Below are 23,891 nucleotides of genomic sequence, written 5' to 3'. Positions count from 1 at the left end.
GGGTGGTTACAAGTTAGAATTGGGTGGTCACAAGTTAGCGTTGGTGGTTACAAGTTAGAGTTGGATGGAAACAAGTTAGAGTTGGGTGGTAACAAGTTACAGTTGGGTGGTAACAAGTTATAGTTTGGTGGTAACAAGTAATAGTTGGTTCGTAACAAGTTATCGTTGTAAAAGTTGGTTGGTAACAAGTTAGAGTTAGGTGGTAACAAGTTAGAGTTGGTGGTAACAAATTATAGTTGGTGGTGGTAACAAGTTAGAGTTGGTGGTGACAAGTTATAGTTGGGTGGTAACAAGTTAGAGTTGGTGGTAACAAGTTATAGTTGGGTGGTAACAAGTTATAGTTGGGTGGTTACAAGATATAGATTGGTGGTAACAAGGTATAGTTGGCGGTAACAAGGTATAGTTTGGGGTAACAAGGTATAGTTGGCGGTAACAAGGTATAGTTTGGGGTAACAAGTTATAGTTGGTGGTAACAAGTTATAGTTGGTGGTAACAAGTTAGAGTTGGTGGTAACAAGTTATAGTTGGTGGTAACAAGTTATAGTTGGTGGTTACAAGTTATAGTTGGTGGTTACAAGTTAGAGTTGGGGGTAACAAGTTATAGTTGGTGGTAGCAAGTTATAGTTGGTGGTTACAAGTTATAGTTGGAGGTAACAAGTTATAGTTGGTGGTAACAAGTTATAGTTGGGTGGTTACAAGTTATAGTTTGGTGGTAACAAGTTATAGTTGGTGGTAGCAAGTTATAGTTGGTGGTTACAAGTTAGAGTTGGGGGTAACAAGTTATAGTTGGTGGTAACAAGTTAGAGTTGGGGGTAACAAGTTATAGTTGGTGGTAACAAGTTAGAGTTGGGTGGTAGCAAGTTAGAGTTGGGTGGTAACAAGTTAGAGTTTGGTGGTTACAAGTTAGAGTTGGGTGGTTACAAGTTAGAGTTGGGTGGTTACAAGTTATAGTTGGTGGTGACAAGTTAGAGTTGGGTGGTTACAAGTTATAATTGGGTGGTAACAAGTTAGAATTGGGCGGTAACAGGTTAAAGTTGGGTGGAACAAGTTAGAGTTGGTGGTAACAAGTAAGAGTTGGTGGTAACAAGTTAGAGTTGGTTGGTCACAAGTTATAGTTGGTGGTAACAAGTAAGAGTTGGTGGTAACAAGTAAGAGTTGGTGGTAACAAGTTAGAGTTGGGTGGTGACAAGTTAAAGTTGGTGGTTACAAGTTAGAGTTTGTGGTAACAAGTTAGAGTTGGTGGAAACAAGTTATAGTTGGTGGTAACAAGTTAGAGTTGGTGGTAAAGTGAGAGTTTGTGGTAACAGGTTATAGTTGGTGGTAACAAGTTAGAGTTGGTGGTAACAAGTTAGAGTTGGTGGTAACAAGTTAGAGTTGGTTGGTAACAAGTTAGAGTTGGGGGTAACAAGTTAAAGTTGGGTGGTAACAAGTTATAGTTGTTATAGTTTGTGGTAACAAGTAAGTGTTGGGTGGTAACAAGTTATAGTTGGTGGTAACAAGTTAGAGTTTGGTTGTAACAAGTTATAGTTGGGGGTAACAAGTAAGAGTTGGTCGGTAACAAGTTATAGTTAGTGGTAACAAGTTATAGTTTGTGGTAACAAGTTAGAGTTGGGTGATAACACGTTATAGTTAGGTGGTAACAAGTAAGAGTTGATGGTAACAAGTTATAGTTGGTGGTAACAAGTTAGAGTTGGGTGGTAACAAGTTAGAGTTGGTTGGTAACAAAGATAGAGTTGGTGGTAACAAGTTAGAGTTGGTTGGTAACAAAGATAGAGTTGGTTGGTAACAAGTTAGAGTTGGTTGGTAACAAAGATAGAGTTGGTTGGTAACAAGTTATAGTTGGTGGTAACACGTTAGAGTTTGGTGGAAACAAGTTAGAGTTGGGTGGTAACAAGTAAGAGTTGGTGTTAACAAGTTAGAGTTGGGTGGTAACAAATTATAGTTGCTGGTAGCAAGTTAGAGTTGGGTGGTGACAAGTTTTAGTTGGTGGTAACAAGCTATAGTTGGTGGTAACAAGTTATAGTTGGGTGGTTACAAGTTATAGTTGAATGGTTACAAGTTATAGTTGGTGGTAACAAGTTAGAGTTGGTTGTAACAAGTAAGAGTTGGTGGTAACAAGTTATAGTTGGTGGTAACAAGTTAGAGTTGGTTGTAACAAGTAAGAGTTGGTGGTAACAAGTTAGAGTTGGGTGGTAACAAGTTATAGTTGGGTGGTTACAAGTTAGAGTTGGGTGGTAACAAGTTATAGTTGGTGGTAACAAGTTAGAGTTGGTGGTAACAAGTTAGAGTTGGGTGGTAACAAGTTATAGTTGGTGGTAACAAGTTAGAGTTGGTTGTAACAAGTAAGAGTTGGTGGTAACAAGTTAGAGTTGGGTGGTAACAAGTTATAGTTGGGTGGTTACAAGTTAGAGTTGGGTGGTAACAAGTTATAGTTGGTGGTAACAAGTTAGAGTTGGTGGTAACAAGTAAGAGTTGGTGGTAACAAGTTAGAGTTGGGTGGTAACAAGTTATAGTTGGGTGGTTACAAGTTATAGTTGGGTGATTACAAGTTATAGTTGGTGGTAACAAGTTATAGTTGGTGGTAACAAGTTATAGTTGGTGGTAACAAGTTAGAATTGGTTGTTACAAGTTATAGTTGGTGGTGGTAACAAGTTATAGTTGGTGGTTACAAGTTATAGTTGGGTGGTTACAAGTTATAGTTGGTGGTAACAAGTTATTGTTGGTGGTAGCAAGTTATAGTTGGTGGTAACAAGTTATAGTTGGTGGTAACAAGTTATAGTTGGTGGTAACAAGTTATAGTTGGTGGTAACAAGTTAGAGTTGGTGGTAACAAGTTAGAGTTGGGTGGTTACAAGTTATAGTTGGTGGTAACAAGTTATAGTTGGTGGTAACAAGTTATAGTTGGTGGTAACAAGTTAGAGTTGGGTGGTGACAAGTTATAGTTGGTGGTAACAAGTTATAGTTGGAGGTAACAAGTTATAGTTGGGTGGTTACAAGTTATAGTTTGGTGGTAACAAGTTATAGTTTGGTGGTAACAAGTTAGAGTTGGGTGGTGACAAGTTATAGTTGGTGGTAACAAGTTAGAGTTGGTGGTAACAAGTTATAGTTGGGTGGTTACAAGTTATAGTTGGGTGATAACAAGTTATAGTTGGTGGTATCAAGTTATAGTTGGTGGTAACAAGTTAGAGTTGGTGGTAACAAGTTATAGTTGGTGGTTACAAGTTATAGTTGGGTGGTAACAAGTTAGAGTTGGGTGATAACAATTTATAGTTGGTGGTAACAAGTTATTGTTGGGTGGTAACAAGTTATAGTTGGTGGTAGCAAGTTATAGTTGGTGGTAACAAGTAATAGTTGGTGGTTACAAGTTATAGTTGGTGGTAACAAGTTATAGTTGGTGGTTACAAGTTATAGTTGGTGGTTACAAGTTATAGTTGGTGGTAGCAAGTTATAGTTGGGTGGTAACAAGTTATAGTTGGTGGTTACAAGTTATAGTTGGTGGTAACAAGTTATAGTTGGTGGTTACAAGTTATAGTTGGTGGTAGCAAGTTATAGTTGGTGGTTACAAGTTATAGTTGGTGGTTACAAGTTATAGTTGGGTGGTAGCAAGTTATAGTTGGGTGGTAACAAGTTATAGTTGGTGGTAACAAGTTATAGTTGGTGGTTACAAGTTATAGTTGGTGGTAACAAGTTATAGTTGGTGGTTACAAGTTATAGTTGGTGGTAGCAAGTTATAGTTGGTAGTAGCAAGTTATAGTTGGGTGGTAACAAGTTATAGTTGGGTGGTAACAAGTTATAGTTGGTTGAGTGATAACAAGTTTATGTTCTAACAAGCGATGGTCGGGCGATAGCAATCCACTGTTAGAACTTGGGCGATAACAAGAAGTGGTTGCAAGTTAACAAACATTAACACGCGATAATCGCGATAACAAGGAATAGTTGGAAGAAAGAATAAAACGCTTAAATGAAATGTAATCTTCAACAGCTCACCTGCTTAATCAAATATATCCTTATATGTAAACTGCAGTGTATATACCTATTCTTAGCCCGTAGGTTGGGGGTCGGGCCAGGGTGACTGTCCCCGTGGTTGTGTTAAGCTTGGCCACCTCCTGTACCCCGTCATGCCAGCTCCAGTACCTCGAAAATATAATAATACCATGAATTGATCCTTAATTTATACATGGAAATGTGGCCGCAAACAGTCTTATGTCGGAAATATGTTGTTTGGACCGAATTGTACAATTTCTTTATTGACATTACATTCAGGGCTGGAAACGAACCAGTGTCATTAAAGCCCAATATCGTTCCTATGAAAACAACCGAATAATCAAGCTCCAATAAAATCCAAAATAATTATGGTGGCTGATATATGCAAATTTCGTCTTTTTGCATTGTCATGGATACCAGCACGACATGACATTTTGAATGACATACCATAAAAAAACACGGCATAACTCGGCATCAGAGTAAAAAGACAACATTTGAATTTAGCCTTTAATGGTGAATCAAAGTTTGCTATTCGTTCTCGCAAAAAAAATACGGAAATTCGGACGAACGTCAAACGTCGTCTTTTCTTGGAGTTGCCCGCGCACCAAGGATATCACGAAAATCGGCCAAAGCATCCAATTTCGTTTGTTCTTGTAGTTGCTCGCTCAACATGATCAGAACGAAAAGAGTGCATAACGCCAAATGTCTTCTGTTCTTGGTGTTGCCCGCGCAACAAGGTCAGAATGAAAAGAACCCAAAACGCCAATTGTCGTCTGTTCTTGCTGTTGCACGTGCAACATTTTCAGAACGAAAAGAGGCCAAAACGTCAATTTTCGTCTGTTCTTGCTGTTGCACGTGCAACATTTTCAGAACGAAAAGAGGCCAAAACGTCAATTTTCGTCTGTTCTTGCTGTTGCACGTGCAACATTTTCAGAACGAAAAGAGGCCAAAACGTCAATTTTCGTCTGTTCTTGCTGTTGCACGTGCAACATTTTCAGAACGAAAAGAGGCCAAAACGTCAATTTTCGTCTGTTCTTGCTGTTGCACGTGCAACATTTTCAGAACGAAAAGAGGCCAACACATCAAATATGAATCGTCAAAAAAGACCAAACTGGCAGAAAGAGTCACAATACAAACATGTCCATTCCTACCAGTATCCGTGCACCAAGACGTCGTCCTGGGTTGACCAGGTCCGGGGAACCGAGGAGTTATACCGGAACCGGGAACCGTTTGAGCCGTCCGGTACTTCCACAATGTTTAGGTAGCCCTAAACAATGTTCATAAGAACGTCAAACACATTGTACTCGTTATAATTATTATTATATTTATATATAGAGTGTTTGACTCTAAAACGATAAAAAAGCAAGGATGGGGCGGAACTCAAAATATTCTGAGTTACTCGAAACATCGGTTAACTCGAGCTTTCAGGTCAAATGGACGTCAATTGTAATATGTTAAGATAATGGGAAATGACAAAAGATAAGCAAAGTCCGATTCAGTCGACTTGATGCTTCTTGAGATTAGGGTCTTCGATGTCGTTGGGTGCCATGCTGGGAAGAAGGAATAATGCAGCGAGGGGTTCTTGTTGAGTTGAAGAGGTTTGCAGCTGATTATTATTAATACAAAACAAGACGCTTAAGGAGGTTTGTCATTGTATACTCCTTACGATTCCAAACACACACAAAAAATATTGAATTTCTTCATTTGGAAACACGTTCATTTTTGAAGATTCCATTTGCATTTAAACCGTCATCGACGGCTTTCAGTATTAACGGGGTGTTTATAAGGAAGAATATATACAATGTCAGAAACCGACCTCGTTTGGCCACTGCGCTAGTCTGAGGGGTTTGGAGTTGAAGAATACTTCAAGAGGCGCCACGCGGTGACTGTGTCCGCCGTAGTTCCCAAACGTCCCGTAGTCCGTCACTCCGGCGTCCGGCAGGTGCACCACCCGTACCTGCGGTGTGACGGTTAGCCTTCTTTACCACAATTATGACGAAAACTGGCAGATTCACACGCGAGTCCGTATAACTGGTACAAATTAATAAAAGTATGCACTAGCGTGGCTCGAAACAACTACTAACCACAAAGTGAGAGTGGTTTAGTTTTATCGGTGTCCAACCCTCACCCAAGAGGTTGTGGGTTCGATACCCACTTGGTACTTTTCATTGCCTCTCGTAAAGGACACAACACTGGTTTCCTAGGAAACGTACTCGAGACTGATAAATATCAGCGTTATTTCGAGCTAAAATAAATAAGTACCAACCGACCCACGACTTGTTCGGCGAGAGGTGGCCTATATCACTCAACCACGCTCACCTCACTTGGTTTGTTGTGTATGGGAGCTCATGTTTCGTTATCTAATAGTACATTGAACGAGTTTAAACTAAGGTTTTTCGCTCAAATCATTTGTGTTATATGAAAACGTGCACATATGAACAAAATAGTATTTTCAGTGAATATTGAATGTATAAACAAGTATTCGTAAAATAACATTGACTATACCCAACCATTCATATTCTTATTTTGAAATTTTCTGGCAACAAATGGTATACAGTAATACGTCGATCGGAAATATACTGAACCAAACTACTTACATACCAGCTATAATTATTTCAATACGGTTGCAATATAAGAAGGGGAGTGGGAGGAGGGTAGCAGGGTTTGAGTTTGGTTAAGAATTATTCACGTACGTACGTGTTGTCTGGCTTGAGCCGGAAGTTTGCTGATGGCGGAGTGGTCGGTCACGTGTTTAAAGAGGCCACTCGGAACACGCCGGCCGCCCGTCTGTCAAAGCCAAACGTGAGCATAATGTGATGGAGAAACGGGCCTATAGCGCCTGATACTAATATGTGTTACAATAATATGTATAATCGCATTCCCCACCAGCGTTCGTCTAGCTGCAATTTGAGTGAATAAGGTCTGCATACAGTATACAGGACTCATCTTTAACAACTGTTTTAAAATGTGAAAAAGTCGGGTCATGTTAAACTTTCTACACTAAATGTGGGCATTAAAATACCAAAAACATGTGTTTGGTGTAAATGCATAGAGAACTGTTCACCAACGACGAATTTAACAATAAGATTAAGTTTGTTTATTTTCCATCATTAAATGTTAGAAAAAAATGGGCCTTCTCAGTTCTGAAACGTACCACATAGACGGGCTGGTGCTGGTATGACCGTAGATGCACGTTGTTCACGTAAACGTGCAGGGTGGCGTTTATATCATAGTGACCGGCCATAAGCTCCACGTACGCATCTGAAAAGAATCAGGATCTGGTTGATTCAAAATGATTAATTGAAAAATATTATCAAATGATCGAATACCCATGTGTAGCTATACGACATCATCAGTTTACATATTGATAAAAAAACGATTCAAAATGCACTAGATATAGTGTTTTCAGAGAGCTCTAGTTATGACAGTTAAGGCCAATGCATTTTTTTATTTTCATTTAAAAATACTAAAATCAATTAGATTTCTAAATGTATGAAATTGTGTACAGAATGTTTCTTCTATTTGACTCACTGTCATAGTGTACACTCTTCAGTGTGTCAAGGGCGTGTTGAATACTGTGGACGGGGTGGTCAGGGCTGGTGCTGTGGAGAGACTCAAATAATGTTAGAGGCTCTTTTTCATGAAGGTCTGCCCGAATCCATTGGTTGCATTATAGCTTGACCTATCGATGTGCAATCACGATTAAAATGCCATGAGTGACCTGAGTCAGGAATAACTGCAATTTCCAGTCGCATCTAAATATTATCAGTAGAGATGAAGAAACAGTTTGATACAAGCATATCCGCGGGCGATTCCCGAGCTCTTAACCATGGTCTATATTCACCGATACTCGGGATACAACCGAAGCGGACGCTCTGCTAATAGTACAAATGCATACCCATTATTGGCATCGTTTCCAGCAGGGCTGACGTAAATATGGACATCCGCAGCTCCTGTGGGTTGGAAACTCCACATCATACCTACAAGGAAGGTGAAGCGAAACACCACCATGTTGTACTTGTAGAGACACTGGTTTATAATTGGCAATGTACTAGACGTGGTTAATTGACCTTAATGTAGATAAAAGGGATATGATAAGGAACTACTATAGTATTTGGTATTTAAATAAGATGTGTCAGAAGTGAATGCAATCTAAATTTTCAAATATGGGGACCAAATTAATCGGTAATATGATTGGACTTAGAAAGACACCATGAAATAAATAAATAAATAAATAAATAAATAAATAAATAAAAAAATAAATGAATGAATAAATGAATGAATGAATAAATGAATGAATGAATGAATGAATGAATGAATGAATGAATGAATGAATGAATGAATGAATGAATGAATGAATGAATGAATGAATGAATGAATGAATGAATAAATGAGCATAAGAATTAGCTTAGCAGTCCTAAAGTTTGTTTGATAAAGCCCACCATCCAGCCGACGTTCGCCGGAAGTATCATTACCAAACAATGTTGTACTACTGGTTATGTACATCTTACCACTGAAGTTTCATAGCCCTACGTCAAAGAATTTTGGGGGTTGTTGGGACAACGTTTTGCAAGCAACATATCAGTCTTGGTACTTAAACATTTACAGACTGGGTCGAAAAACACTGGATTGACTTGGACATTTATTAATTTAGGGCTGATTAGGCTAACATAGAATTAACACAACTAGTACACATGTACTAAGTTACAAGATACACAACTTTCAAGATACAATACTCTTTATTTAAAGTAGAGAACGAGATAACAAATTCAAGTTCAAATATATATTGTATGAAGGCCTCCGGTCCATATACAGATAAACATATTTAAATACATACAAACAACGTGGAGTTGACAAAATATTAATTGTTAATATGACATCATACAAGTTAATCAACTATTGATAAATTGTCTTTAAGTTTGTCTGCATAATGCAAATACAAAGCTATTTTTGGCAAAACTTCTTTATTTTTTGTAGCTATTAATAGAAAGAACTTGTGAAGACTAGGGTAGACATAATACTTAGATGGTATATACACTTCTCTTATATCTCTATACAATGGACATTTGATAACAAAATGATATTCTTCCTCAACAACATTTTTACAATATAAACAAAATTTATGGTCCCCATCAATTCCGGTATGCCTGCCTGTTTCAATAGCAAGGCGATGCGATGAACATCAAAAATTTGCTAAACCATTACGAAATTTATCAACTGTAACACAATTCACATATAATTCTGCTTTTAAACACTATTTTATATATATGTAAAATTTATTAAGTTTTATATTCTCAGAACAAGTTTGACTCCATTATTGTAGATGTTGATATTTTAATCTCGTTACATATTCTTTAAGAAAGGCACTTTCATTTACTACATGCTGTGAATTCCAAATATATCAAAACCATTCCTAAACAAATTCATACGCAATACACTAACACAATTTTCATGACCTAGACTATCATACAATTTTAACATATTGTAACACAATTTTACATATCTATCATCGGGAAGTTTCAAAAATTTTAACCAATATTTAACACAACGTTTCGAAGCATATATATGTAAAGGTAAACGACCTAGATCACCTAAAACAGCATCATTCCAAGCTTAAAAAGATACATTTAAATACCTTTTACATGCATATAATTGGACATTTTCTATAGCATTCAGTGAAGTCATTCCCCAAATTTATTTCAGCACCATATAACATTATAGGTGATATTTTTGTATCAAACATTTTAAAAAACACTGAAGACTTAACAAAAGGTAATGATGCAATGCCTTTAAAAAGACAATGTAAAGCTTTCTTAGCTTTTAGGCCAGAATTCTCTGCCATCGTATACCATGACAATGTACAGCTAAAATATAAACCAACATAAGTAAACCCTGATACAACATCTATGTTTTCATTATTATATTTCCATTTTTCTCTACTTGCCAGCTGCCCACCCCTTCTAAAGACAACAATTTTTGTTTTACTAATATTAACTTGCAACTTAATTAGTATCAGCACAAAATAAGTTTAACGCATTTAGTTGTTTTTGTAGACCTACAACTGTATCAGATAACAGTTAAAAGTTAACAATTGTTTTTTTCTACATAAATAACAAAACATACCTAACATAACAATACAAACCAATGACTTGGTGACCTGGAAATAAAGCAGTTTTAAATACGATACACATGAGAAAGAATATTTACAAAAGCTGGATTAGAGCGCTGAAATCAGTGATAACATCAACTAGTTTCCCGGTTGTACAGGGCTACACACGTACGGTTCCGCCAGTTGATATACCACTGTAAAATAGTTAGTGCTTTCAGGCATATAAGACATGTAATTATGTTATTGTTTACTAGAAAGTCTTCGGAAAGTATTGCTAAGAGAAGATACTTAATCTATTATGTTCTTTAAAGTACTACTTTATTTCTGCTAACGCTATCAGAAACACTTATGTACAAAGACATGGATGCTCCTATGATTGGGTCAAGCCCTACCTAGAGGCAACAATCCAAATATCTGCCAGGCCACCGTCCTTGCCAAATCAGCACCTACCACTGTGTAACAGTGTTAAATGAATATATCAAGTCATAACACATAAAATGTTGCCAAAAACGCGTAGTTTTATGTGTTCGATAGATGTTTAAGATACTGATTTTTTAATAAATAGTAGCCCTTAAGATAAGGTTACATAATTAATATTCAAAATATTCTCTGTCTTTTTGAAGATCACATCTGGTCCAGTGGGTGTAAGCCATCCCACTGAAACCAGGTTTCCTTTTCCGTTAAGTGAAAGGATTAAATATGTACGGCGACACATCTCAATTACTTGTACATTGACCATTTACATGAGGGACCTGTCCAGGTGCGGATCAGCCTTCTAAATTCCAGATAGTTTAAAGGCACCTTATTTCCGCTGGAAAGCTTTTTCACACCTGAGTGACTTCAAAGCGGAAAAATATTCCCATATTTGTTCTTTCTGATGGCACATCTACACAGTCAACATATCTGGCATTAAAATTACATGTTCAGTTGTAGGTGTAACATAGACCAACCAATTCCACGGCCGACAGTGTTAAACATACGTTTTCTTGGACGAATTCAGAAGAAGACTGGATTTTGTCAGAAAATGACCCGAATGGTTTCGCGATCAGGAAATCAAGGGTGTATGGCAAATTGTTATTGAATTATTTGCCCGAAAAAATAACTTGAGGTCAAGGTCACGACCGATGTTTTGTTTACAAAACGTTGTCCTATTGCCCCCAAAACACTGACGTAAGACTATGAAACTTCAGTGGTAGGTGTACTTAACCAATAGTACAACCAGGGCTTGATTTAACGTTGAGCCTTATCTACAAACTGGTTAACTTACTCCTAAAAAATCTTCTGGGTAGGGTAGGTAGGGATTTTTTTTATTATTTTATTGTTTTTTTTAAATACAAGTATGTCATAAAAGATGTGACTTTCTTATAAAATCACTTACATAATTTGATTTGATTGATAATTTGATTTAGATATGGAGCTTCCTTCTGTCCGGTGGAGATCTTGTAACATCAAAAAACTTGGTCGTCAAAAACTTGAATATTATTAACTTTCTGTTTGAAATAACTATCAGTGATTATATGCAGTATGAAGTATAAACTTTTCTTCATTGTATAAGCAAATTTAAACTATCATGAGCTCCCGAAAGGTTCTAAATTCTCAAAGGAAGATCTTGACCAGGTTGCCCAAGCCACGAGGTTGCTTTTGGATTCAAGATTTGATACATTGGAGTCTATGATTGATGAGTGTGCGAAGTCGTCCGATTTGACAAAAGCTAAATCAAACATTTTAGTAAATGTGTACAAAATTGACAATAATGATCAGTATAAGAAGAGGGAAAATATCAGAATTGGCAATTTCATGCCAAGTGGTGATCTCGTTGATGAGGTTGTTAATTTACTCAATGATATGGTTGGCTTGTAGGAAAAGACTGCTGGCTCCCAACCTGGTAAGAACAATGAAGCTGTCCAAAGCTCTCAGTCTTTGTTTAATAGCCAGGCCGATTTATCGCTTGATAAGAGTTTGGACACTGGGTCTCCTTCGGTAGATAGTCCTTTTTCAAGAGTGGACATTAGTGATTGCCATTTCACGAATCCCAAAAGTGGTAAGAAGAAACAGGTGATCGTTCGTTTTGTGTGTTAGAACTGTGTATCGGCACAAGAGGAAGCTGCGTGATTCTCCCATCCCGGCGTATAAATCAGTATTTATTACTGATGATATCACCCCTCTGCGGCACAGGATGAAGAACGTGGTCACCCAGATTCCAGGTGTGTACAAAACTTTCTTTAGAGATGGAAACGTGCATTGTATTTCCAAAAAAGAAACATTTTAAGCTTAGTTCGCCCGATGACATTTTCAAAAAGTTAGGTGTGGAGATGACGGACGGTATGCTGCGTGACCTTGACCTTGATAAGTATGTCTAGGATGGGTCGGAGAGTGATAGTGCCACGGTTGTGAAAGAGGTTGTCGGACATTTTCAGCCAACAGAGTGCTGCATCACTACTTTTTGTACTGACTTTAATGTTCACAATAATAGTGTTAATGTTCAACTTGTTGAATCTAATAATCTTACTAGTCAAAATTTTAATTTAAATAATGATATTGATGTTGCTTCTAGTCATTATTCTAATATTGTTTTAGAAAATAACTATTGTCATTTGTCAAATAATAATGTTATTAGTCTTGCATATGTAAATGTTTGTGGTTTATGCTCAAAATTGAACAATCCAGATTTTATTGCATTTGTTAAGCAGTTTGACATTGTTCATTTTGCTGAAACTAAGTTAGACTGTTTTGACAGTCCTTCAGTTGATGGATATACATTTTTTGGCAAAAATCGTGAAGTATTTAAAAGGAAATCTGGAGGTGTTGGTATTTTGATAAAAAATAATTTACTTAAGCATTTATCTGTACTCAATGTTAGTAATGAGAATACTTTATGGTATAAGTTTAATAATGCTGACAATATTTTTGCAGTTGTCTATATTCCTCCCTTCCGAGGGTTCACCCTATAGCTCATTAGAGATTTTTGATAGCATTGAAAGTGACATTGTTGATTTACTTACACAATATAACAATGCATCATTTACTATTTTTGGTGATTTTAATGCACACTGCGGCAAGCTGTTAGATTATGTTGAATTTGACCCTTATGTAGCAGATAATAATTTAGATGATGTTGCTACTAGACAAATGTCAATTAAGAATCTTTTGGATCTGGGTATTCCATTAGAAAGATTTTCATTGGATCAGAGTAATATATAACTATGGTTATCGCCTGTTGGATCTGTGCAAATCTACTGGTCTCTGTATTGGTAATGGTAGATGTGGAAACGATATGTACTTGGGTAAATGTACATGTAAAAACACGAGTTTAGTTGACTTTTTGTTATTGTCACATTGTAATTTCCCAAATGTTAATAACTTTGTTGTAAATGACTTTGATCCTATCTTATCGGATGTACACTCGTCTATTTCTTTAAAGTTTTGTTGTCATAATGTATCAGATATTACTGATAGTCAAGATAATGACTTTGATGTTGACTGTATAGAAGATGAAGTTAAAAAAACGATCTGGGATAACACTGAGAGATTTTTGTCTAGCTTTGATGAAGATACCTTATTAAATTTACAGTCAGAAGTTGATCCTATTTTTAACAATAAAAAGTATTCTGAAGATAGTATTAATAGTTTAACAAATAAAATATCTGAACTCTTTGTTAATGCTGCTGATAACAGTAATCTAATTGTTGCTAAGAAAACCTCTATGTTCAATACACATACTTCTAAGATGAAACCTTGGTTTGATGCTGACTGTGATACTGCTAGGAAAAGATATTTACATGATAAGAATTATTATAGAAGGGTTAAAACTGTGGATAGTTATAATATAATGGTTAATAGTAGTAAATGTTATAAAAAGACAATTAACAAGAAAGTAAGATTATTAAATAATGATGTAAATAAACTTATTAATTTACGCTCTAATGATCCTCAAGCATTCTGGAATTTGCTAAACAAGTATTCTGGTGATAGGAAAGATACCGTTTCAAGGATTTCTAGCCAGGTATTTTAAGAACATTTTATCAAATTAAACCAGTCTGTTGTTGATGGTAATGATGTTGCATCCCAAGACTTTGATGATACTTCAGTTGAATATAGCAATGAGTTTTTAAATGCTGTAAAAAAAGTTGTTAGACTGTTGAAAAATAACAAATGCCCTTCTTTATTTGATAATGTTCTGAATGAGTTTATAAAACATGCAGACAGAGATGACATTTTATCTATTATTTATCAACTTTTTAATGTTATTTTGGATTCTGGTATTTTTCCCGATGTCTAAAGCCGCGGAGTTATATTACCTATATATAAGAATAAGGGAGATGTTAAAGATCCAAATAACTATAGAGGTATTACTATTTTAAGTTGTTTTAGGAAAAATAATGAAATATTAAATTCTTATTTAGAAGTCATAATTTTCTTTGTGAGGAACAAGCTGGGTTTCGTAAAAAGTATAGCACAGTAGATCATCTTTTCATTAATATTACTCATTGACTTTTACCTAGGTACAGGGAAAAAGTTATACTGTGCTTTTGTTGACTATAGAAAGGCATTCGATTCTGTGAATCGCATTTATTTGTGGCAAAAACTCCTTGCACATAATATTGATGGGAAATGTATTAGAATCATTCGTAATATGTATGCTAAGGCAATATCATGTGTTAAGGTGAATAATACATTGTCTAACTTTTTTAGTAGTCATACTGGAGTACGTCAGGGTGAGAATTTGTCTCCAATTTTGTTCTCTATATTTTTGAATGATTTATCCCAATTTATGTCTACAAAGTTTGAAGGATTGGCCAATATGTCTAAGGTTACTTTTGAATGCCTTAGTGATGATGATGTTTAAGTTTATCTTAGAATTTCTATATTGGTATATGCAGATGACACGGTATTATTTGCTGAAAGTAATCATGACTTACAAAATGCTTTAAATGCTATGTTTGATTACTGTACGTTATGGGATTTGCAAGTCAATGAGGATAAAACAAAAGTTGTTCTGTTTAGTAAATCAAAAGTTAAAAATAATGTAGTATTTTTCTATAACAATAAAATACTACAGTGTGTTGAAGAATTCTCTTATCTGGGAATACTTTTTAATTATAATGGTTGTTTTTGTAAAGCTAAGAAAAGATTAGTGGAACAAGCTAGAAGAGCTATGTTCTCACTTATTCAAAAGTCCCGAAAACTCAATCTTCCCATTTCAGTTCAGTTACATTTGTTTGATTCTATAATTGCTCCAAATTTGTTATACTCTAGCGAAGTATGCGGTTTTGAAAATATCAGAATAATTGAACAGTTTCAGCTGAAATATTGCAAATTGATACACAATCTCAAGGCTTTCACCCCTAACTGCATGGTGTATAGTGAACTTGGTGTAAAACCCATAGCTTTACAAATTAAATCGAGAGTTTTATGTTATTGGAGTAAGATAGTGAACGAAAAAGATTGCAAAATATCTAAGTTATTATATAATACGGTTCTAAAACTACATAATAGTAATGTTATTGTTTCTCCATGGTTATCTTTCGTTAACAATACCTTAAACGAACTTGGTTTGTTTGATTATTTTAGAAGTCATACAGTCATTAGTCCTGTTAATTTTAAGTCAATTGTTAAAAGTAGACTGTATGACCAATTCTTACAAAACTGGACTAGTACTGTTGATAGCTCTTCCAAATGTCTTGTATATAGAATGTTTAAAAGTAATCATTGTTTTGAAGATTATCTTGACTTGTTACCTAGTAACCTTTGTAAAATACTTTGTAAGTTTAGGACCACAAACCATTCTTTGCCAATTGAAAAAGGCAGGCATTTGAACATGGAGAGAAATCAAAGATTATGTCAGTTATGTACTAAGAATGTTATTGGTGATGAATTTCACTACTTACTTGAATGTAACCATTTTTCAATCATACGTAAAAAACGTATTGTTCCTTATTACATTCGTCACCCAAACTCTTTTAAATTAGATGAACTTGTGAACTGTAACAATAGACCTAAGTTAATTAAGTTGACATTGTTCTGTAAAATCATCTTACTGAAATTCAGATGACTCACTCTCCATACTCCGATTAACCAAAGATCTATTGATAATTACAATACTATTCCATTGTGCCTTATTACTTCATATTTTCACTGATGTTGTTTAGTACAGTTTCTTCTTTTTTGTGTTTGACATGTTTGTTCACTGTTTTATTGGATGTTAATTGATATGTGTTTCATTGTTTTGTTATGTCACATGCATATTATATGCCTTGATAAATAAAACTTGAACTTGAACTTGTCAAATATTGATGTCAGGCAGAAAGATGTTTTAACAAGTTCATGTGCATTGGGGAATACAAACATGAAATAAACGTGTTCAGTAGTTGAATGAGTTTAATAACGACATATTAAAACAAATGCAGTATAATGCAAAAAGTTTTGCTTCTGAACTGTCAACTTAATTTTAACACAAATACATAGTATTTATATAAAGTAAATAGCTCATTTTGGAGAGGGTTAGAGGTATAGAAAATGTATGTAGCCAAGCAGGGGTTTGAACTCACGACCTTCTGTGTAGAAGTACTTACAGAAGGTCTTGAGTTCAATTCTGGCAAGGGTAACCATTTTTTTACCCAATCGTGTTTAATACATATATTTTGTTTATAAAAAACGGGCTTTTAAACTTAAAAACTGACCTACTTATAATCCTAAAAATTAAGACATTAAGGAATCTTTCAAGACCCGTTTGTTGCTTTTACAACAATTACTTTTATAAAACAAGTAAAAAATTGCTGTAGGAGACAGCAAAAAAGGCTCGCTCTAAAACGATTCCTAGCAATGTACAGATAGTGTTTTGTGAAATGGGCGGTTTCAGTACTGGCACATGGAAATTTTAATCAGCCTAGGTTCGTCTTATAACATATATACAATGCAAACATGGATGAGTTTACAAATCGTATTCAAGTAATGCAGGACATCTTTCAAGCTTTATTTTACTTTAAGACAGATTGTTGTAAAACTGTGAACTGCAGCTTTGCGTTATGTTTTGACAGAATGAAATGAAGAAAACCACATCAAACTCATAATTATTCGTTGGATATTCATTGTTTGTGTACGGAACTAATATAAAATAACATTATCTAGTAATATTTCTTAAGTTTTTATGATATTTTATGGACGCAATATGCTTTAACCCGGAATCCCGATTGGAACATCTACCCACTTCTGGTACCAAACAATTTGTACATGAAGGATTTGCCATATCAAAAATCGTAAAAAAATCTGTCAACGTACAATTATTTGGACTAAGCTCAGTGGGTAAGACGCTCGACTGCAATTTTGGCGACGCAGGTTCGGACCCGATCTCCGACACATTTTTTTTTATCATTTTGGTACTTTTTTACAATTATGATATCAAAGCGTAACACCTTCTGTTTAATAATTGTCCTGCGATTTGCTACAAAATAAAACACCCTTTTTGGTGCCAATCTTGTGTACAGTCCCTTCAAATGAATAGTTTGAAATAGGATAAATGGATGTTAACATATATACATACTTATATAAAACAAAGCACAACACAGTGAAGCAGTCTTTAGAAAAGTCCAATACAAAAGGCAGGATTGGTTTTGAGAAATAAAGATTAAAGTACATTTGTTTTTAAGATGAAGAATTTTAACAACAACATACAAATGGATGATTTAAAAATTTAAAAAGAAATGCAAAACAAATGTTGGTATTTTTTTTAATGTGAATAACATTAACATACAAATGAAAGCTTTCAAAGGGTAAAGAAGCAGAACAGTTCGTAGGAACAGTTTTATGAAATGAACATTTGTTGCAAATGTGCAAGGTATTTACATTTCATTCTAGCTGTTCGATGATAACGAATGGGAATGATCATGTCAGAATTTTTAAAGCAATAGGAAAGGATTATTGAAAAGTCTTATAAATGGAATAAATTTAGTTGTTTCCATAAATGAATGTTATCATTGTGTAACAAAAGTTCAACGGAAAGGTTGGTATACAATAGAGTGACATTATGAGCATTCATTAAGAGAACAAAAAAGCAACTTTATACACAGTTTAATACATTGGCAAATAGTTTTTGAAAATTAAAGGAAATGTTTAAAAAAGGTCATGTAAGAAAATGAATGTGTGAAATGATCATATTCGAAGAACACGAAGAAACATGCAACAGCTATTACAGTAAAACATATATCTCACAGGGGAAAAAAACAATTATTATAATAGTTCATGAATGTGTGTGTTTGTTCGGTAATTTGACCTTAAAAGGGTAAAATTGCTTCTGCTGTATACAGAAACAGGAATTAATAGCATGTAAATCAAACTGCGGCCTTCAATCGTCAGATATTATACAACAGTTTGGCCAAAGTGCTGTTGGAGATCCATACTGAAAAGCAGTAAAAACAGCATGTAAATCAAACTGCAGCCTTCAACCGCCAAACATTATACAACAGTTTGGCCAAATAACTGTAAGAGATCAATACTGAAAATTAGTTAACAAAAGCATGTTAAGCAAACTGCGGCATTCAATCGTCAGTGATTATACAACAGTTTGTCCAAAGTGCTGTTGAAGATCAATATTGAAAATCGGTTAACAACAGCATGTAAATCAAACTGCGACCTTTAACCGTCAGACATTATACAACAGTTTGGCCAAATAACTGTAAGAGATCAATACTGAAAAGTAGTTAACAATAGCATGTAAATAATCTTTGGCCTTCAATCGTCAGTGATTATACAACAGTTTGGCCAAATTACTGTAAGAGATCAATACTGAAGAGTAGTTAACAACATCATGTAATTTAAACTGCGGCCTTCAAGGGTCAGACATTATACAACAGTTTGGCCAAATTACTGTAAGAGATCAATACTGAAACGTAGTTAACAATAGCATGTAATTCAAACTGCGGCCTTTAACCCTCAGACATTATACAAGAGTGTGGCCAAATAACTGTGGGAGATAAATACTGAAGAGTAGTTAACAACAGCATGTAAATCAAACTGCGGCCTTCAACCGTCAGTGATAATACAACAGTTTGGCCAAAATACTGTAAAAGATCAATACTGAAAAGTAGTTAACAGCATCATTTAAATCAAACTGCGGCCTTCAACCGTCAGACATTATACAAGTATAAGTGTGGCCAAATTACTGTGGGAGATCAAAACTGAAGAGTAATTAACAAAAGCATGTAAATCAAACTGCGGCCTTAAACTGTCAGAGATTATACAACAGTTTGGCCAAAGTGCTGTTGGAGATCAATACTGAAAAGCAGTTAACAACAGCGTGTAAATCAATATGCGGCCTTCAACCGTCAGACATTTTACGACAGTTTGGCCAAATAACTGTAAGAGATCAATACTAAAAAGTATTTGACAACAACATGTAAATCAAACTGCGGCATTCAATCGTCAGACATTATACAACAGTTTGGCCAAATTACTGTAAGAGATCAATACTGAAAAGCAGTTAACAACAGCATGTTAATCAAACTACGGCCTTCAACCGTCAGACATTATTCAACAGTTTGGCCAAATTACTGTAAGAGATCAATACTGAAGAGTAGTTAACAACATCATGTAATTTAAACTGCGGCCTTCAAGGGTCAGACATTATACAACAGTTTGGCCAAATTACTGTAAGAGATCAATACTGAAACGTAGTTAACAATAGCATGTAATTCAAACTGCGGCCTTTAACCCTCAGACATTATACAAGAGTGTGGCCAAATAACTGTGGGAGATAAATACTGAAGAGTAGTTAACAACAGCATGTAAATCAAACTGCGGCCTTCAACCGTCAGTGATAATACAACAGTTTGGCCAAAATACTGTAAAAGATCAATACTGAAAAGTAGTTAACAGCATCATTTAAATCAAACTGCGGCCTTCAACCGTCAGACATTATACAAGTATAAGTGTGGCCAAATTACTGTGGGAGATCAAAACTGAAGAGTAATTAACAAAAGCATGTAAATCAAACTGCGGCCTTAAACTGTCAGAGATTATACAACAGTTTGGCCAAAGTGCTGTTGGAGATCAATACTGAAAAGCAGTTAACAACAGCGTGTAAATCAATATGCGGCCTTCAACCGTCAGACATTTTACGACAGTTTGGCCAAATAACTGTAAGAGATCAATACTAAAAAGTATTTGACAACAACATGTAAATCAAACTGCGGCATTCAATCGTCAGACATTATACAACAGTTTGGCCAAATTACTGTAAGAGATCAATACTGAAAAGCAGTTAACAACAGCATGTTAATCAAACTACGGCCTTCAACCGTCAGACATTATTCAACAGTTTGGCCAAATAACTGTAAGAGATCAATACTGAAAAGTAGTTAACAACAGCATTTAAATAAACTTTGGCCTTCAACCGTCAGACATTATTCAACAGTTTGGCCAAATTACTGTAAGAGATCAATACTGAAACGTAGTTAAAAACAGCATGTAAATCAAAATACGGCCTTCAACCGTCAGATATTATACAACAGTTTGGCCAAATAACTGTGGGAGATCAATACTGAAGAGTAGTTAACAATAGCAGGTAAATCAAACTGCGGCCTTCAACCGTCGGACATTATACAACAGTGTGGCCAAATAACTGTGGGAGATCAATACTGAAGAGCAGTTAACAATAGCAGGTAAATCAAACTGCGGCCTTCAACAGTCAGTGATAATACAACAGTTTGGTCAAATTACTGTAAAATATCAATACTGAAAAGTAGTTAACAAAAGCATGTAAATCAAACTGCGGCCTTCAACCGTCTGACATCATACAAGTATAAGTGTGGCCAAATTACTGTGGGAGATCAATACTGAAGAGTAATTAACAAAAGCATGTAAATCAAACTTCGGCCTTCAATCGTCAGACATTATACAATAGTGTGGCCAAATAACTGTGGGAGATCAATACTGAAGAGTAGTTAACAATAGCAGGTAAATCAAACTACGGCCTTCAACAGTCAGTGATAATACAACAGTTTGGTCAAATTACTGTAAAATATCAATACTGAAAAGTAGTTAACAAAAGCATGTAAATTAAACTGCGGCCTATAACCATCTGACATCATACAAGTATAAATGTGGCCAAATTACTGTGGGAGATCAATACTGAAGAGTAATTTACAATAACATGGATCAATACTGAAAAGCAGGTAACAACAGCATGTAAATCAAATTGCGTCCTTCAACCGTCAGACATTATACAACAGTTTGGCCAAATAACTGTAAGAGATCAATTCAGAAAAGCAGGTAACAACAGCATGTAAATCAAACTGCGGCCTTCAACCGTCAGACATTATACAACAGTTTGGCCAAATAACTGTAAGAGATCAATTCTGAAAAGTAGTTAACAACAGCATGTAAATAAACTTCGGCCTTCAATCGTCAGTGATTATACAACAGTTTGGCCAAATTACTGTAAGAGATCAATACTGAAGAGTAGTTAACAACAGCATGATATTTAAACTGCGGCCTTCAACCGTCAGACATAATACAACAGTTTGGCCAAATTACTGTAAGAGATCAATACTGAAACGTAGTTGACAACAGCATGTAAATCAAACTGCGGCCTTCAACCGTCAAACATTATACAACAGTGTGGCCAAATAACTGCGGGAGATCAATACTGAAGAGTAGTTAACAATAGCATGTAAATCAAACTGCGGCCTTCACCCGTCAGTGATAATACAACAGTGTGGCCAAATTACTGTAAAATATCAATACCGAAAAGTAGTTAACAACAGCATGTAAATCAAACTGCGGCCTTCAACCGTCATACATTATACAAGTATAAGTGTGGCCAAATTATCAGTTAACAATATCATGTAAATTGAACTGCTGCCTTTAACTGTCAAGACTGGACAACAATTTGGCAAAATTTTACTGGTGATCAATATTAAGAAATCAGCAACAATAGCATGTATATCAATTGAACATTTCAAATGATCTTTCTAATGATACTGCATTTTTACAAAAGGAAATGAAACATAATTGTACATAGTTAGCTACATATTTACTGATTGTGTTTAAATTCACAATTACAAAGTTAAGATAATGTCCATTAAATAACATGTATTTAAAAGCAATCTGTGTATTAATGTGCACATCGTGTTAATATGTGTGTGAACATGCAGAAAGTTTAAATATGAGGAGTGCAAAAGTTGTTGTGTCAATGGTTGACAAAGTAGATTAAAATGCACATGTTCAAAGTTTGTTTAACATGTTCGAAAGTTAAAATACTAAAATGAGCAAAAGTTGATGTGTCAATAGTCATTATTTAAAGAGTGATTAGCTCCTGTGCAAATTATTTGTTAGCAAAAATCGAAACTTCAAATACAAAGTTGTGCAAAAGTGGTTGAGTCAATAGCCATTATGAGGGATTTGCACTTATGCAGAGTAATTCTTAGCAAAAAACGAACGTTCAAATACTTAGGTGTGCAAAATTTGGTGATTTGCACCTGTGGGAAGTATTTGTAAACAAAAAGCGAAAGTTCAAATAATACGGTTTGCAAAAGCTGCAATGTCAATATATAGCCGTAAGAAGTGATTTGCACCTGTGAAAATTGCTCTAACTTCTTCATATTTTGACCAATTTCGATAAAATTTGAAATATAAACCCTTTATGAGGCACTTTCCAATATATATACAAAAAATAAAAACTATTAATTAAAATAAATGAGTTAATTTTATAAGTGGATTTCACTTCTCGAAATCTGGATTTCACCTCGATTTCCGATCTTTTTATGAAAAATGGCTCTAACTTCTTTATTTTTTTAACAATTTCAATAGAATTTAAAATATAAACCCTTTATGAGGCACTTTCCAAAATATTTACAAAAAAAGTAAAATTATTAATTAGAATATCTCTGGATTTCACCTCGATTTCCTATCTATTTTCCACGGACCTATAAACCAGTGAAAATGAAATCCCGCTGCACGCGTGAGTTTGAGATTATCGCATTAACACAGATGAGAGTTGCAAATCCATGGTTTATAGATCCATGCTATTTTCGAACAAAATCGAAAAATTGCTCTAACTTCTTCATATTTTGACAGATTTCAATACAATTTGAAACATATACCCTTCATGGGGCACTATCCAAAATAAATACAACAAAAATAATTTATTAATTGGATTAAATGAGTTATTAATGGATTTCACGTTTTGAGTGATTTCACGAAATCCACTGGATTTCTGTATCACCCCGCTCCGCATGCGTAGAATTACTTTGCGCATGCTCAAGAATTGAAAGAAGTTATTGACCTCAGGGTCCTTGTTTATACAACTCAAAATAGACAAATTACATTATTTCGTTACACTTTTTGCCAATTAGGTAAAAGAAAAAAAAAGATCAATAGAAATAACTCGAACAGTCAAAATAATATCATTCTCTAATTCTAAATTTTCAACAACACTCTTCTGTGCATACACTTACAATCGAAAGGCTAAAATCATTAATTTCCATCTCCATTGCGATCTCATGATCCAATCACTAAAAAAGGCTCGCTCTGTGGAGCGAGCCTAATAATGTATAATCATTTATGTTAATATGGTTAATAATTTTGATTTGTTGGTTATATATAGAAAAGAAAATGACCTTGCAAAAAAGTCTGAGTTCGAAAGCGCATTGTCGATTGGTATAGCGGTATGTCAAGAATGAATCAAATACGGCGTTACAAACAAATCAATCATCCGCGTTAATACCCTTTGAAGCTCAATTTTTTCGTGGAGGAATAAAATAATTCGCGGATGAATATTTTTTTATGGGAATGGGAAACAAATCG

The 23,891-nt window shown here is 35.0% G+C and overlaps 1 protein-coding gene across 1 annotated transcript in view; it reads right to left on the bottom strand.

Moving 5' to 3' along the window:
- The window catches only part of LOC128224561 (uncharacterized), a 33,486-nt gene extending 25,475 nt beyond the window's left edge, over positions 1-8,011 (bottom strand). The window contains exons 1-7 of the mRNA XM_052934445.1: positions 7,881-8,011; positions 7,514-7,584; positions 7,137-7,243; positions 6,680-6,769; positions 5,799-5,939; positions 5,134-5,249; positions 4,032-4,132 (exon numbers count right to left, since the gene is read on the bottom strand). Of these exons, the coding sequence (XP_052790405.1) occupies positions 4,032-4,132; positions 5,134-5,249; positions 5,799-5,939; positions 6,680-6,769; positions 7,137-7,243; positions 7,514-7,584; positions 7,881-7,993 (739 nt within the window). The 5' untranslated portion in view covers positions 7,994-8,011. The remainder of the gene's footprint in view (positions 1-4,031; positions 4,133-5,133; positions 5,250-5,798; positions 5,940-6,679; positions 6,770-7,136; positions 7,244-7,513; positions 7,585-7,880) is intronic.
- Positions 8,012-23,891: the final 15,880 nt, after the last annotated feature.

Source organism: Mya arenaria, chromosome 17 (genome assembly GCF_026914265.1).
Source record: "Mya arenaria isolate MELC-2E11 chromosome 17, ASM2691426v1".
Lineage (NCBI taxonomy): Eukaryota > Metazoa > Mollusca > Bivalvia > Myida > Myidae > Mya > Mya arenaria.
Note: the sequence above shows the minus strand (reverse complement) of the source record. Positions and strands in the feature narration are given on the sequence as shown.